Genomic DNA, 17455 nt, shown 5'->3' with positions numbered 1-17455 from the left:
TATTTTTTGGGGGAGAAAATTACAGTTTGAACACAAACATTATTTGATAGTAACATTTGCAAAGAAAAAAAAAAATTGGAATATTAACCATCAACAAGAAAACCAAAGTGATATGGCAAAAGCATCAGAAATGATTGGGTTCATTGTCAGAAATTCTGGCACTTGAACACTCCACTGGTGCTGACACATTATTGTTACATGTGCAGGCTTCAGGTGCAGCAAAACAACCTTGCATATACTTAAAGGATGGCTGTGGCATTTCTCACCTACCTCAGCTTATTTTTCTACAACTCTAATTTGGCGTGCTGGAAATATCTTCATTTCAATGGCACTTGACGTAAAAGCAGCTGTTCTTTGGAAGATTGAAGTAATGCGTTTTATACTTTGTAAAAAGGAATGGATGAGGTATGGGGTTACTTTTTTCTATTATTGAAATCTGATTACGTGCATCAGCTTCCCTTTGATGTATAAAATCATGACATGTGCAAACTACTCCCTATAGTGGAACACTGCAGGAAAGCCAATTGAATATGTTTAGGTAAAATATGTTTACTACTTTTATGCTACTTTTTAGTGCTGCTGGCAAATTGTGAAAAGATGCATTTGGTTGTTTTTTTCCAGGGTCAAAGATAAATTCCAGTCCAGACTAGCATTGGGTTTCTATGGGGATCCATTATGGGTTTTTTTTTTTTGGCTAAAATAGTTGTATCATTGAGGAGAGCTTCACATATTTGTTAAATTCCTGTCAGTTGGTGGCTTTAAACATAATGTATCATGTCTGACAAGCAATGAGAAGGGAAAAGCACAGGTTCAGTAACCTAGCAATCTACAGGCAAACAAATGCAAAAACCTCAAAGACCGGCACCAGTAAATCCATTCTTGGACCTCTTTTTTAATTATTATTATTTATTTTTGTTGTTGCCATAAATGACCATGTCAGACCCTGGTGACTCCTGAACCCTCTGCATGCTTGCTGTGTTAGTTCCTGTGTTTCTGTCCCTGGGATCTGGTGCCCATTCTTCCACTTCTGTTCCTTCCTATAACTGCTTTGTTTTTTTTTGTTTTTGTTTTTTTAATTAATTTTTTTTTTTTCAAACTGTACTGTAGTTTATGTGAATGATGTTGAAAAGAGGAAAAAAATGTTTCTGGAAACCACATATCGTATATGTACATTCATGCTAAGATTATCTGTATGTCTGTGTGTAGCACTCAATTACACAGCACTAACAAATAAAATCATTTTGATTTTTAAACCTGACGCATGACGGGCACATGATTCTCTTCAGATCCTGATTTTTGAGTTCCTGGTTTTTCTAGTTCAGTGGTGTCAAACTCATTGTAGTTTAGGGGCCAAATACAGAGCATTTCGAGATCAAGAGGGCCACGGATTTTATGTGAGAAAACTAGTGATTTCAAAATTACGTGCCATAGTTTGCACTTGTACGTATACATAAAATACTAAATATGTAAAAAAGCGACAATATACGAGCAATATTGATAACAGTCCCTACAGCGTCTTCACTTTAAAGTTTTTATATTTGTGACCAATTTCTGTTTAGTTAAGGAAAATGTTATGTAATTTGAAGAAAATTAAAAGAATTTGTAAGAATTTTGAGTATTTGTTTCACAGTAAAAATGACCACCAGCAATCATGTGATATAAGCACCAGGAAAACTAGTGTGAGCCGCTGCAAATATTGAGTTTCATGTACACAATGATTCATTTTTTTTTTAATATTGATTTTCAACTGACTCTAAATGTTCCAGGTGCAGTTTTTTTAGTAGCTACAGCAGCAGCAACAAACAACACTAAAGAATGCCTATTAATTTTTAGTTTTTTTCCCGCCATAAAATTTGCATACTAAATGATAAATGAAGTTGCATCGTTCTATCCCAATCCTCGTATGCAGGTTGACCTCTCTGTCCGCAGGGGGCGCTGTGGTTCCTGTGTCACTTTAAAGGGTCGCTCTCGCGCTCCTCACCCCGGCAGAGTCACATTTACATCCGGGCTGTTCCCTCAGTCGCACTCCGCTTCCCCTCCGCTCCCAGGCGGGAGGTCTGTGGCTGTTGCAGAAACTCCTTCCTATCCCCGGGTCTTCTCTTTTCTACGTCCGATAACCGGGGTCTTCTCGGTTGTCGCTAATAGCCTCAGCACAGCTGCCGGTCAGCACCCGAGGCGGGCTCCACCGGTGGTGATGCACGGAGCCCGGTGCTCCCGGTCGGTGCGCAGTAGCATCGCTGGCTAACATTAGCTGACAGCATCGATCCGTCCACCGCTCCTCCCCCAGACTGACACCGATAGATAACTGTTATTACACCGCCGAGGACGGTCCGAGTTTGACGGCCGTCCGTCAGCGTTGGAAGCTCATCTTCACTTTGATTTGTTGCCTGTGAGTCTCAGACTTTTTACCCTGAACACAGACCACCAACAACCACCTTCTCCCGTGGATGTTGGAGGCTTCTCTCCTCCCTGCATGGACTCTCTGATGCTGTGTGTAATACCCGTTATTAATAATCTACGATAACAGTCCGATTCAGGAGAGCTGCTCGGCGACGGACTGCGGCATCCTTCGGTGGACATCAGTGGATTCCATCATTATTCTTTCTGCTACTCTGGGGAAAATCTACTGCATCATCTTCTCCATTCGCCCACTTAGCACACATCTCCCACTCTTCCTCCAGCAGCTCCGTCATCCATACTCCGGTAGATTTCCCAGACTCCAGCCCACCGCGCCCCCCGGGCCTCCGGTACTCGCCATGCCGGGTCCGGTGGCTGGTAGCAAGTCCCGTGTGTACGCAGACGTCAATACACTGAAGACCCGGGAATACTGGGACTACGAGGCCCACGTACCCAACTGGAAGTAAGAACTTTAAATTCATACACGATGACCAAATCAGAGAATATATCACCTGAAAAATGAAAACGTGTCAGTCTGTGTTTACTCATCGACATCTACCTGTGAGGCTGTGATCAAACAATGTTTTTCACCTTCTCCATCTTCCCTCCATCCCTGTCCTCACTTGGCTTAAACTGTAACATTTTTGCTCACAGATCAGAAGCAGAAACTCACCCCCCACAGCACAGGCTTAGATCTCAGTGACTTAATTACATTGCTGGAGCTGAAAACATTTTCCCTCTTTCTCACACACACACAAACTCACACTGTTTTTCCTCTCTGATCCCCATAGCAACCAGGAGGACTACCAGCTGGTTCGAAAGCTCGGCAGAGGGAAGTACAGTGAAGTCTTCGAGGCGATCAACATCACCAACAATGAGAAGGTGGTGGTGAAGATTCTCAAGGTAAGAACAATAAAGCATTTGGTCATTATACAGTTTTAGGTTTTCAAGCAGTGCTTTATTTAATTATTTTTTTTTAGTTTATTTACACTAATCCTGTAATCTGATGTATTCCAACCCTCCTGGTACAGCACATGTATCAAACTCATGGCCCAGGGGCCGTATTCGACCCGAAGGAGAAAGAAATAAAAATATATCAGTGTGTAAATGAAACTCAACAATATTTGCAGGGGTTCACAGTTTTCACGGTGTTTATATCACATGATTGCAGTCATTTTAAATGACTCCTAATTCTTACAAAATCTGTAACTTTTCCTCAAAATATGACATATTTCCCTTAATTAAATAGGAATTGGTCACTAAATCTAGGAAATGTAAAGCAAAGTTCCTGTTGGGACTAATATATGTACAGTATGTCACTTATTGCTTGCTTGATATGGTTGGTTTTTTACATATTTTGTTATTTATGTATATGTAGAAATGCAAACTAGGGCACACAGTTTTTCTGAATAAAATCTGTGGTCCACTTGAGATCAAAGTGCTCTGTATTTGGTCCCTGAACTAAAATGAGTTTGAGACCCCTGTCGTACAGGGTTAGATGTGCAGCTCGCACGTCCCTACGCCTTTACTGCCGTGGCCCAATCAGTGATGTTGTTTCATGATAATAATTAAAGAATGTCTCTGTCCTCCTGTGAAGGCTGCCTAAATGTCAGCCCACTCTAAAACCCTCAGCATCCTCTGTATCCACCCAACCAGTCGAAATTAATTGAGTTTTATTTTAATGTAATAGAAAATAGCCATTGTCACAAGAACCTAACACATTTTATTCAAATGAGAATTTGTTTTTGTGTGTTCACATAAGGCAGTTATGGGGGATCAATAAATGTAGTTTAGAGGAATTTATTCTAGGCAAATTCTTCTCCTATATCTATAGAGGAACTCTCTGCAGAGGTGCTGTAGTGGTTTGCATATTATTTACTCAGCAAAAAAAAGGCCTTGGGTTTGTCTTTTGTGGTGAACCTGGGACCTTTCTTTGTGGAATTTGCGTGTTTTCCCATGATTATTCTGGTCCATGATGCACTGCACAATACCAGATATGGACTCGACTTTTGGCCTTTTGTTAAATGTTGCACTTTTTTTCTGTTTGATAAGTAATCCTCTGCTAAATGCATTTTCTATCTTATTTTAAAGCTGCAGTTTGTAAGTTTTTTTTTTTTTTTTTGGATATATTTGGTGAAAAATCCATAATCATCTTATTATATTGTATTGCATATTGTAATCCAAAGTGTTCTAGTGGACAGTGAATCTCTGCTCCTTCTACTGGCTTTGTAAATGAGCTTCAGAAATACAGGAACGTGACGCTAGACTTCAGCTAATCAGAGATCTTTCTACCAACAGGGCGATCCCATGAGCTGTTTTAAACATTACTATTGGCTGCTCGAGCTGCTCGTCAAAAGTCAATGCGCGTTCTGGATCTGAGAGTAGTGAAAGACCCATGGAGTTATATTTCAGCTGAAGTCTTTCATGTGGCTTTTGGCTCAGCGGTTACATGGCATAGCAAGAGGAAAAGGGAGACCGAGGTGGAGAAGCAACAGAATAAAAGGCACAAAGGTGTTCAGGAGGAACGGTGGACTCAGCGGAGTCGCCGTGTGCAGCCGCAGCAGAATGCGCGCGATCCGCTTTCAGTCAGCGCAGTTCGTCCCATGTCAGAGAGAGAGAGTGAGAACAGACGGAATAACTTATTTTATTTTTTGTCATTAATTTTCTTACTAGTTTATACAATAGGTACAGGAAACAGTTATCAATTCTGTACATTTACCTACTGCATGTGGTCGGTCACAATGAGTAGCCATTGTTCCCTCCCCACACCTTCCCATGCATCCCCACAGAATGCAGCCAAGGCTTAAGACCATTAAGAAGTAAGAGGAAGAAAGGAAATACAGTAAATCAATAAATAAACTAATAATAAAGAGAAAAAAAAAGAGAAGAAGAGGAGAGTTTTTTTTTTTTCCCAAAAAGGAAATATCTTATTAAAAATGATCTAAGGTGGAAAGAACAGTGTGGAGGGTGTGTCTGCTCATATCAGCTGAGATCAGGAGGCGGAGGAGCTTCTGCTTTTGTGAGAGGAGCGACTCTGAGCCTCACAGCAGTGAGTGATACGTGCTTTAATGTCTCTAAAACATCAGTAAACTCTCCAGAGCACAAGTTAAAGTCCCTACATTTGTTATTAGTTTCTATAGAGAAAACAGTCGCAAATAGTTCCACGGGGAGGGTGGAGCACCTCACGATTCTGCATACTGCAGCTTTAACTTGGTTGATTTTTAAATTCAGTCACAGTACGTGATATTAATATCGGACATCGGTCCGATGTCAGCCAGAAAACAAATATCTGATTTTATCGGACTGCATCTAAAATCTCCGATATAAGCCCTCCGATAAGTTTTTGTTGTTTTTGTTCCTGCCCTCAGTTGTTCCCACCATATACTGACAGTAAAAAATAACTGAAATGAACTTGACTATTGTTCTCTGTATGAGTAACATCACTTTATCAAGCCTTTGTTTTAACATTCCGCACTACAAAATAAGTGATGAAAGTATGTAAGATTTGTGCCGATATCGTTTTGGTATCGGACAATACTCAAGGCTGTAATATCTGTATCGTATCAGAATTGAAAAAGTTGTATCGGGACGTCCCTAGTTTGTGTTGCTGCTTCCTACAATAACTGACATGGATTCATAAAGCTTTAAACATCTCATAAGAATTGAGATTATTTTAAACACTTGATAAAACAAAGGTCTTTAGTAATTAGTCATGAAAGCATAATGTGTAATAACTTTTTTATAATTATTGATTTATTTATTTATTTATTTTTTCTTCTGAAATTGTAATGTTTAAATTTTTCAGGTTTCCAGATTTCTTAATTCATCACTAACTTAATAATGTTTATTTATTATGTTAAAAACACACCTTGGACATAGATGAATGGAAATTTGGCGATGGCTAGTAATAATATGGCATTTGTTTCAGAGAAGGAAGAACTTTTCACTCGTGACCTTTAGCCTTTCAGATTGATGGACTAAATCATTGGTTGGACAGTTGTTGCCGCTTGGCTGTAGGTCAGCATGTAATTGCTGAGCTTGCACTAATTGCAGCCCTGCTGTTAAAACGGTGAATGCTTCCCTTCTGCTACTTTTGGAAATCCCTGTGGGAAATGAAAGTCTATGCCACTAGGATGAAGATGTGCAGCTTTGAAATATTCTGCAACAATTAAATAGTCATAGATGGTTATTACATTTTAAATGCAGGATGATTACACTCCTCTTACAACCTAAGATTTTTTTCACTTCTAAAACTGTGATACTTGTAAGCTCAGAATTATTTCCAAAGCCACGTCACTGATGTAATAGATGTAGGGCTGCACAATTAATCGAGTTTTAATCGTGGTCACGATTTTGGTTGCCACGATTAAATTAATCTGATCGTCTGCAATATTTACATTTAAAATATGGGGTCTGCACTCTATAATAATGTGTTTATTTTGTCAGCCTTTAAAACATTTTAGATTTTTGGGTTATATTTTTCAGTATTGTTTTCATTCAAGCTTCATTTTGCACTGTGAACTGTACACATTATGTTTGTTTAAAACTAGTGTAATAAAACCAGATTTTTTCCTAATATGATAAATAATTGTGATTATAATCATGATAACGATATTGATCAAAATAATTGAGATTACCATTTTTGCAGTCCTAAATGGATGTAATGAAATAGTTTTAGCTTCCTGAATGTAGGATTTCCTTGACAGTTGTTTTCACCTACCAAATTAAATTCTCCTTAAAGTATTTTTATGTGATTTTTTTTTTTTTTTTTTTTATTATTTTTTTTTTATGTTTCCTTTTGTATGAAATGTGCTGGACACCTTAAATTGCCTTTACCTAACAAGACCGTGCAGTAGGTTCTCCTTGTTGCAGCACAGGTTTTATTCATTTGAATGAGCCTTTAAAGAATAAATGTAATGATTATAATTGAATAGATGCCAGCTTTACATGCAGACCTTAAAGTGAGGCTGATGCACAGCTGAGGGGAACATCCACGGGTATAGCTGAATCAGCAGGTTTAGGATCAGAGGAGGAGACGGCTCGCCCACATGAATCTTGATGTGGTTTTTCTTTTCTTCTGGTTTTAAGAAAAATCCTGATAATGTGCAAAAGGACAAGTCTGCATCATCTGCATCTTTCTGCTTGTTTTTTTTTTTTTTTTTTTTTTTAATCAGCCTGTCAAGAAAAAGAAGATCAAAAGAGAGATCAAGATCTTGGAAAACCTGCGAGGGGGGACCAATATCATCCGACTGGTTGACACGGTTAAAGACCCCGTGGTAAGGCCATGAGTTTGCTCAGATCTTATAGTGCTGGATGTAAATCTTAAGAGATGAAATAGTTGAAGAACTGTGTAGAAAAAGGTGATTGACCAAAGAATACAGAACAGCCGAGAGTTAATCAGAAGCAATGCTTCCACATGCAAGTCAATTAGGGCTGTGTAAGAAATGTTTTTAAAAATCGATTGATTAAAATTATTTTATTGAGGCCCCATATTGAGTTATAAAATCCAAAAATAGATGATTTATTAATACATCTTTTCTACCATGTGTGTAATGGAGTGCTGTGGGCTCAATTCCTAATGTAAACATTAATACTTTTAATATTGCCCCAAGTTGGATAGTTTCTATTATTTACAGCATGAGATCTCAGGGAATCGCTTCCATATTCAAGTAAATATGTTAATATGACTGAAACATCATTAACCAGAAGAAAAATTAAATTAAAACACAAATCAAATAGAATCGTGCCCTTATGAATCAAATTAAAGTCAGTTGGGAAATCTGAATCGAAACCCAGCTGTAACATCATTATTTTTGTAATTATTACAATTTTGAATATTATCAAAACATAATTAAACCCTGATTTACACGTTTCTTGCTTGATGAGGAGAAAACAGGTTTTCAAACAGCTCGTGTTTGCTGTTGGAAACCGTGTTGGAGAAAAAAAAGAAAGTGTAATGAGTTGTTGCTGCGAGACGACAGGACTGGAAGAACAAGTGTCACTTTGTACAAGCTTTGTTCAATATATATCCTTTAAACTGAGCTGCTTTTTTTTTATTTCGCCCCTGCAACTAACCTACAATGCTTTGTTGTACATGAAATCCAAGTGCAACTATAAATAATTAACATTATTGTGAATGTTCATCAATAGCATATTTTCTTTACTTTTTGACATTTTGAAATTCCTGGAAAAAAAATCTCAAAGTATTTAGAGAGGGATTTTTAATTAGTTCAATTTGAACACTAATACGTTCATTTATGTTTATTTACAGTATTGATGATTTGTTTTAAACACTAGACAAAATGGACCTCTCTTTGTTTTTGGCTGATATTATTGTGACTCTGCCTTTTTTTTCCTGTTTCTCCCTGTGATCGGCTGTACAGTCCAGGACTCCAGCGCTTGTTTTTGAATGCATTAATAACACAGATTTTAAGGTAAAATGATCACCTATCCACATGTTTAAAAAAGCTCAATGAATATTCAGTGCGGTCTTGTTCTAATTCACTCTGACACAATCTTTGTTTCCTTGCAGGAATTGTACCAGAAATTGACAGATTATGATATTCGTTTCTATATGTTTGAACTACTGAAGGTGAGACTGAAGCTCATCATGTATACATTTACCACACAGTGTAATCTACAGTGAAGAAAACACAAGAATTAGCATTACTATTTCATACTTTTGCATGAGTGATTCACATTGGTACAATTAGAGACAGAAATCAGCATTTTTTATATTTTTTTAGAGATTGTGGGAGTTGAAAAAAGGAGGGCTTTTTTTGTGTTTTCGAGTGCACTAGTGAGGGAAAGATGTTTGCTGTGCTGTGTAAGAAGCTGGACAGTGAGTAAGGAGAAGATGAAGTGCAGTACAGTATGTTTAAAAAAAAAAAAAAAAAGAAGAAGAAGAAAGCTTAAAGATGGAAAAGACTAAACGAAGAGTTCCCAGAATATGGAAGGAATAATTAACAGGGAAGTTAAGCATGTGTTGACGGGAGCTTTTGGGTTAGTTGACGAGTGTCAAATCAATTGGTAGCTTGTTGAAGTGTATAATGTGTTTTTTTAGAAGCTTTTTCATTTTTCCATCTCACTACACTTTCCCCTTGTTTGCTTCCTTTTCATTGTCTTTAAAAAAAAAAAAAAAAAAAACGAGTCCCTTCGTTAATCGATTTTTGATTTCCAGTAAAGAATCAGAGCTTCTAATAAAAAGGCTGAATTAAGGCTTTTATATTGAACATTTTCACTACATCTGATTAAAACTTATTAAAATTCTCCCAGTCAGACTGTGTTGCAGACTGACATCTATCTTTGTGTGTGTGTAAGGCTCTGGACTACTGTCACAGTATGGGAATCATGCACCGCGATGTCAAACCTCACAATGTGATGATCGACCATCAGTTAAGAAAGGTAGGTGGTGCTTTATATAGTTTTTTTTTTTTTTTAAACGTATTTGTTTTTGTGGCTTCACACGCCCACACTCCCTCTCAGCATGTCGTCTTTCACTCTGCTATTTCTGCCTCGTTTTCTCTTTCACACACTTGCTTATTTTCTCTCAGCCTCTGTCACTGTCGCTGTGGGTTTTCCGTTTTGGAAAAGGAGCTTGTGTCGCATTAGCGTAGGCTTTTATGCATTGAGGAGTTTGGTGTCCAATTTTTAAATGAATAAATAATTCATTTTGAAGCGATCTCGATTCTGGGCAGGATGCAAGTATCTTTTAGTGTTATTTTCCAAAATAAAGCATAATGTAGATTTTAATCAACTCAACTTTATTTATATAGCGCAAATTACAACAAAGTCATCTCAGTGCGCTTTAACAAAATATAAAGTTCATAGTAAGAAAAATAACCCAACAAGATCTACATGAACTCACTCTGCTGTGAAAAAAAAAAAAAAAAGAAAATTACTTTAACTCATTTAATGAGATTTAGTTTGGCGGCATTTTTCCAAAGCAAACATTTTTTACTGTTGTTCATCGGTGTTATTAGATATTTTATTGCTAAATCTATTTTCATATTTTGAAAAATGTATGGAATTAATTATAAGAATTTTCCTGTTCAGATGTTTGCTTCAGTGTTTTATATTTTTCCTCAATTATTTAAAAAAAAAAAAAATCTATTTATTTTTATGTGTAAATGGAATCATTTAATGAAATGTGGTATATCAAATTCCCTTTTTCTGTGTATTTGTGCCTGATCATTCAAGTATTAAACATTCAGTTCTTTAATTATATAAAAAAATCTCTTGCACAATTGCATAAGAGTCGTTAAATTTGCTAGATTGTTTTTATGACCCCAAACAGACTTTTTCAACTTAACTTAATTAGTAATGAATTTGCCTGTTAAGCAAGTCTTAATAAATGTTACTAACCAACACATGTTAAGGATATTTTGACAAATGCTGCTGTGCTATTACATCCTAAAATTAGCACATGTGACGATTAGCGTGGATGCAATGGCAAAGGTTTCATCTGAAACTACAACGATAGAGTAGTTTGTAAATTACACACATAACAGTTGAGATAATGATTGTTTTTTTTTTTTTTAATGGCAAACTTGAATTTTAAATATTAGATATACATGGAATTGTTAGTAAGTTTACTTGTAGCCATAGTCTGAATAAAGTAAAGGGAAGATGTTCTGAGGATCAGAAAACGTTGCTGTGACAACCAGTAGGTGGCAGCAGATTAACATGTAAATAACAACTCTGTAGGATGTGTTGAAATCAGAGTTGATGTGAGGTTGGAGCTGAAAATTGTTCACGCTCACGGTCACAAAGCAGCAGCTGTGATGTTTTCTAGGGTCGGGAGAAATAATCAACGCACCGTCATTCTCACAGAGTAATCGTTAAGTGATGCATACACTTCCATTAATCGTTTATTTCAATGTAAGTTGCACAAAATAATACTAATAATAATAAAAGGAATGCTAACATATATTTTAAAGGTGCAATGGTTGAGCTGCTGATTTAGTAGGTAAAAGGTAAAAAAGGTCAATTTGTCTCATGTTGCTCAATGCAATATTTTATTTTTTTATTTTTTTCCAAAACATTTTATTACACATTTTTGGCACTCAAATAAAGGGAGGGCAGGTAATTTTTGAAAGCCAGCATGATTTTCAATGTAGCATTCTCTGAGGCCATAAGATCCTAATTTCTGTCAGGACATAAAGAAATTTTAAACCAAAAACTTAAAAAGTGTATTTGGAGGAAATTACCTACTGTACCTTTAATGAACGTTTTCCACATTTGGTACAGTAATTACATGCTCAAAAAAAACAAAACAGGATGAGGGATAAACCAAAACAAAAGAAAACTGATAACAGTACCAATGATGGCAATAACAGGAATAATATCAACTATAGTGTGAAACATGGAGTCAAACAAAGTAATAGATATTGGAGACCCATAAAATTACAAAGATAGATTATATATATATAAGTTGAAAGTAAATAAATACAATAATGCAATGTTTTTAAAGTCGGTCATTCATCAGTGGTGACTGTGAGAAATCTATTTGAATCGCGGTCCCTAAAGTTGTAATAGAAGATTCCCACCCCTCATGTTTCCTCAGCTGCGCCTCATAGACTGGGGATTGGCAGAGTTTTACCATCCATCCCAGGAGTACAACGTCCGAGTAGCCTCCAGGTACTTCAAAGGCCCGGAGCTGTTGGTGGACTACCAGGTAACACACACACACACACACACACACACACACACACACAAACACACACTATGACAAAGTCAGACACGTCTCAATCCTGAAGTCCTCCGGTCGTTTCTAACGCTGCTGATGACTCTGTGCTCAGATGTATGATTACAGCTTAGACATGTGGAGTCTGGGCTGTATGCTGGCCAGTATGATCTTTCAGAAAGAACCGTTTTTCCACGGACAAGACAACTATGACCAGGTAATTCTCACACACTGGAACATGTGGTCGTGCTTAACTCATTCACTGCCAGCCATTTTCAAAACGGCTACTCCCTTCACTACCAGCCGTTTTAGAGCATTTTGACTCTTTTTTTTTTTAAAGGCCCACAGAATATTTTGTATTGTGACCATCTGACATCTGACACCATATTCTGACAGATTAAAGTCTCTACTTTCATCTGAAAAAAATTGGTTTCTAGCTTGTTTTGCTCTTCCATAATCAGCAGTTGAATTTTGAATAGAGCAAGTTTTGTACAAAATCGCCAGTTTCAAAGCAAAAAGCTGAGAAAACAGCCTTTTTGAGTGAATTTTAAGCAATTTTTTTTTCTTTTGTTTAGGGACACCTCAACATTGGTTTCCTTCTATAAACTACAAAAACAACACTGAGACTGGCTTTTGATGGCAAAAGTATTATTATTTTGCTATCTAGGTCAGAGTTGAATGGTTTTCTTACTGTATTTTGGCCAAATAAACTTGTCAATGGCAGTGAATGTTCGAATTTGAAATGACGAATATACGCGTCAATGGCAGTTAGTGAGTTAAGATTCTGTACCCTGGCTTTCTTTATTCAATGCTTAATCACATTGCAAATTTTCAGTGTAACTACAGAAATAAATGAGGCTCCTTTCCAGCACATACATTGCAAAAGCAAACATCTAATAGCAGCACAATGACTTTTTTCCTCTGTTCTTTTTGTTTTTATTCCTAGCTGGTGCGAATTGCCAAAGTCCTAGGGACGGACGAGCTGTTTGGCTACCTGCGAAAATACCACATCGAGCTGGACCCACGCTTTAAAGACCTGCTAGGACAGTAAGTCCCCTTCAAAATCTAATAAATGATAACATTAAAGTGAAATGGTTAAAAAAAAACAAAAAACAGTTTCACTGTGAGAAAAAAAGCTGTTTTTAATTCAATTTATTATTTATTGCAAAGGAAATTAGAAATAAAATGTGTAAATATGTAGCCGTCCTTTAAAACAATTGCATTAAACTCACTATGTTTCAGATTATTGTGTTTCACTCACCGTGTGAAGTGCGTTTATAATGACTATGATCAAAGTCTCCTCTTTAGTGCCACCTTTTGGCAAAAATCAAACTTTTATTTAATTTGGGCAATGATTGCCAAAAGATTTCACACCATAATTTAAAGAACTCTTTTAGAATCAATTTTCTTGCTAATAATATCCTGGTTTTGCTGAATAAAATGCACACAATTCCCATTCTCAGTGTTATTTACATGATTTATTTTGCTGCAGACAGAGCAGGAAGCGCTGGGAACAGTTTGTGCAGACAGAGAACCAGCACCTGGTTAGTCCTGAGGCTCTGGACCTGCTAGACAAGCTGCTACGCTACGACCATCAACAGAGACTGACCGCCACAGAAGCCATGGAGCACCCCTACTTCTGTAAGCATCACACACAACCTTCACAGGCTTAGTATTAAAGGTCCAGTATTATGCTATTTTTCACCCATCTCCATTTGTTCTAAGAACCACAGCAACATAGTATTTGAGGTTGATTTTCCCAAACTTGCTTGTTTTCTTGAGTTTTTAGCAATTCTAAAAACAGGCTGATTTGCGGCCTACTTATGCCTATTCATGAGTAGGCGTGTCTGTAGAGGCTATCCACACACTTGTTCTTGTTTTCAGCCAAAAAACTGCACATTACAGTAAAACACATAGCCATTTAAGCGGCTATTATGATTGTGAGTCAGAAAAACACTGTTTCTTGAAGTGTGTGCACTGCGCACCAGCAGTAGCTGTCTGCAGAGACAGAGCAGCAGCAGAGGAGTTTAAGCACTTTGAACGCTTACCAGAGCTGCTCAGTCGCTTTCTTGTCATTATCTCGTCTAGTGATTACAAGAATAGTCCATTCAAGGTGATAGTCCGCTGTTTGTCCAACCGCTGTGTTGCATAGTGTCACAAAGACGTCAGATCTTAAAGGCGAAATGAAGAGTTCCGGGACGGGTAAAATCCAACTCGCGTGTTTGGAGCTGACTTTTTACAAAATGTGGATTAAACAAGGGAGGGAGGAAATAGAACTTTTTCATCTTTGGCCCTCTGAATGAGGCTAAAGAGGTGTATATCACTGTAGCAAAACCATTATAAAGTGTTTTTTTTTCATCATGCCTCACCTTTAAAAGAAAAGTGGTGAGAAGATGGAGCTGTTTTCTGGTCTTCATGCTTTAAGGCTTTGTGTTACAGAGAAATGGGAAACCTTAAAAGTAACTAATGGCTTTTTCTCCAACAGACCCTGTAGTAAAAGAACAGTCTTTGTCAAACTCAGAAAACAACATGGTATCCAGTGGCAATACTACAGCACGATGAAACACAGGTGAGGGTTTCATAAACTCCTTATTAATTCAATAACATATCATAGATTTGATATCATTGTAGCAAACACCAAATGTCACTTTTTTATCAGCTTTTTGGAGCAAAAGGACCAGCTCTAAAGATCAATACAGTCAGAATGTAGAGAGCAGTAAGTTTATCAGAGTTGGAGAGGATGCAACATGAAAGACTTGCAGTCAACACATAAAAAGTGTCTTATAGTGATAAAATGTTTTACCTAAGTGGACGTTTATAACATAGCTTTTCAAAGGTTGAACATGGTTCATCTTTAAAGCTGAGAAACACCATTCGTCAAAGATATAGAATTTTGCTAGAAAACGACATGGTGAGTAAAAAGGTCGAGAAAACAGGATATCTTTGCTCTAATGATGTCAGTTGAAAAATCAGACTTGTGTTAACTTGTAGGTTTTATGATCTGGTCCTACTGGATATGTAATTAAAAAGTTGTGTTTTGTTACCCCGTGACCTCATTGTCCTTCTACACACCTGAATCTGAATGTGTAATCACCTCTACTTACATCAGTGCTTCTCAAAGTGTGCGTGCTAATTCATTGTTTACGGTTACATTTTGTCTTTTTTAAATGCACCCATGTTAATTTCATTTTTGAATATTTTTCCACATTTTATTCTAAATATACTTTACACAAGTTTGCCTTTTCTTATTTCTCAGTGGCTTTACTTTAATTCATTAAATTAAATTAAATTGGGGCTTTTACACCCTTTATGTTGACACTGTCACTATTTAAAGCTACTTATTTTAATTTATTAGTGTTTTGCTTATTCATGTTGAATCATAATTTGTGTTCATGTACAGTATTTATCCTGTGTATAGCAATGTTCTTATTTCATATATCGGCATCTGTGTTAAAATCCCACATCGGTCTGGCTCTAATTGCAATGTTTGCTTAAATAATGTTTGGAAAATCCTTTTCTACAATCTAAACGTAGATTTAAAGGAGCACCAGGGTTGTACAAGTTGTGTGATGCTATTGTGAAACACACGACAAAGCAGGTGAAAGATCCACTAGATGTATTGTGAATGGGATTGTTTTATAGTGAATCACTCACTGTTCTTCTACTTTTTTTTCTTCTGCAGAATTTCAAGATGAAGAATATTTGTTACCTCAGCTTTGTACCCTGTTGTGACCGTAACTTTGACAAGTGTACAGTGACAATGGAGCAAAGTAACTGTTACCTGTTACACACTCCCAGATGGACACGAGAATACACACACACACACATATACTGATGCAGACACTGTACACTGTCCTCCTCTGTGATTGGCTTGTACTGGTTCCCTGTCCAACAGCCTCCCCAATAAGCTTCATAGCCCCTCCCCCCCTCCAATGGACTTTTAAAGACAGTTTAAAGCTTCCTCCTCTTTTGTCCATCCAATAGTCCTTTATATAAATCATTTTTTTTCTCAGCAGCATGGGGAATGAGCAGGAGTGTGAGCGTATATAAGTTCCACCCCTTCCACATAAACTTTAGTTTCCTCTCATCTCCTCTCCTGACCGTAAGGTGTCATAGTACTGCTCCAGACCTGAAAGTGGCATGGTGGACTCTCTAGATAGATGAGAATTATATAATATTAATGAAAAAAATAAATGATTTTTATTTAGATGAATGCATCTGCGTCTTGAGTGAGTTTCTTTGACCTATGTTTACAGGTTGTTGTTGATAAAATCTCAGGAAAACATGAAACTTCTGTAATCAAAACCCCAGCGTTATAGACTTTGAATGGACTGGTAAGAAATGTCGCCAAAGTCCAAGATCACATACTGTAAATAAGAAAAATAAAAGCTGCACAACAATTACAGACTGAGTTGACTAACTTGTTTAATGTGGATCATTGTGTGTGTGCCACGCCCGCATTTTCCATTTGAAAAAGAAAGTAGAAAAGTTGTGTTTTGGCCTATTTTTAAGAAGTGCGGGTCATGGAAATGGCTGTGACCTCCTGTGAGTAAAAAAACGTGACTGTTTGCAGACGTTGAGGAGCACACCTGACCAAACGGTTCACATGTACAGCTTGGACACAAAGCCACATGTATCCGAGCCATTAAACATTCAGCAGAACATCGCGACCTCCCGACTCTGCTCATGTGAGCTGCAGTTTCCTTCCTGTTTAGTCGCTAAATGAATTCTACACTGTAAACAAACGGCCAGTTTCTCTCCACCTGACTGCTTTTTATTGCATCTCACCTAACTTCCTCCATTCCTGATTTCTTGACATATATTGTCCCAAAATAAGTGGCATTTAAATGATAATGTGCTGACCTTTTGGTTTTGTGGTTGTATTCATTTTAAGGCGTTGACCGCACTAATGATCCCTACATCCAAATGTATTATATGACACACTGACAATGGACAACAATGCAAAACTAATGTCATTAAGTATTAAAAGCAGGAGATCATTGCATACATGACTGAGCCTCTCAATAACCAGAGAAAAGGAGCTCATATAATGTGTTTTTCCAATAAAATGGAAAATATCTTGAATTTGTTCAGATTACCTGACCTTTTTTCCTTTAATGTGTTATACCTAAATGTACATGTGCCTTATACAATGACGAGAAGTCATTTTTACTCGTTAGAAATTAAATTATTTTCATTCACCTTCTGCAATCAACACTTGTATATCCATTTTTTAAAAACGTGTTTAAATGTCTCATTGTCGGATGTAATTAACTTTTTTATTTAAAAGGAATGAACAACTGAACCACTGTTTTGTAGTTTTTAGTTGTTTTTTTTAAAATACATTTTCCAAAACTTATTTTTTTTAAAAAT

The 17455-nt window shown here is 37.0% G+C and overlaps 1 protein-coding gene across 2 annotated transcripts; it reads left to right on the top strand.

Moving 5' to 3' along the window:
• Positions 1-2001: 2001 nt before the first annotated feature.
• On the top strand, positions 2002-16004 carry csnk2a2b (casein kinase 2, alpha prime polypeptide b). Of its 2 annotated transcripts, XM_028449206.1 has the most exons (12): positions 2002-2860; positions 3189-3300; positions 7572-7673; positions 8781-8831; positions 8930-8989; positions 9718-9801; positions 11963-12073; positions 12198-12299; positions 13029-13129; positions 13575-13723; positions 14568-14651; positions 15765-16004. In XM_028449206.1, the coding sequence occupies exons 1-11, from the start codon at positions 2757-2759 to the stop codon at positions 14642-14644; spliced, it is 1053 nt and encodes a 350-aa protein (XP_028305007.1). In that variant the 5' UTR covers positions 2002-2756; the 3' UTR covers positions 14645-14651; positions 15765-16004. The 2 variants fall into 2 exon arrangements, with proteins under 2 accessions (XP_028305007.1, XP_028305008.1); XM_028449207.1 differs by lacking the exons at positions 8781-8831; positions 8930-8989.
• Positions 16005-17455: the final 1451 nt, after the last annotated feature.

The sequence above is a fragment of the Gouania willdenowi genome, chromosome 6 (assembly GCF_900634775.1).
Source record: "Gouania willdenowi chromosome 6, fGouWil2.1, whole genome shotgun sequence".
In the NCBI taxonomy this organism is placed as follows: domain Eukaryota; kingdom Metazoa; phylum Chordata; class Actinopteri; order Blenniiformes; family Gobiesocidae; genus Gouania; species Gouania willdenowi.
This window is presented reverse-complemented; position numbering and strand designations above follow the sequence as displayed.

Excerpts from the sequence above, each read along its gene's own strand:
- csnk2a2b (XM_028449206.1), top strand. The coding sequence starts at position 2,757 with ATGCCGGGTCCGGTGGCTGGTAGCAAGTCCCGTGTGTACGCAGACGTC. Across the intron at positions 8,832-8,929 it reads TTAATAACACAGATTTTAAG|GAATTGTACCAGAAATTGAC; the intron begins GTAAAATGATCA and ends GTTTCCTTGCAG. Across the intron at positions 8,990-9,717 it reads ATATGTTTGAACTACTGAAG|GCTCTGGACTACTGTCACAG; the intron begins GTGAGACTGAAG and ends TGTGTGTGTAAG.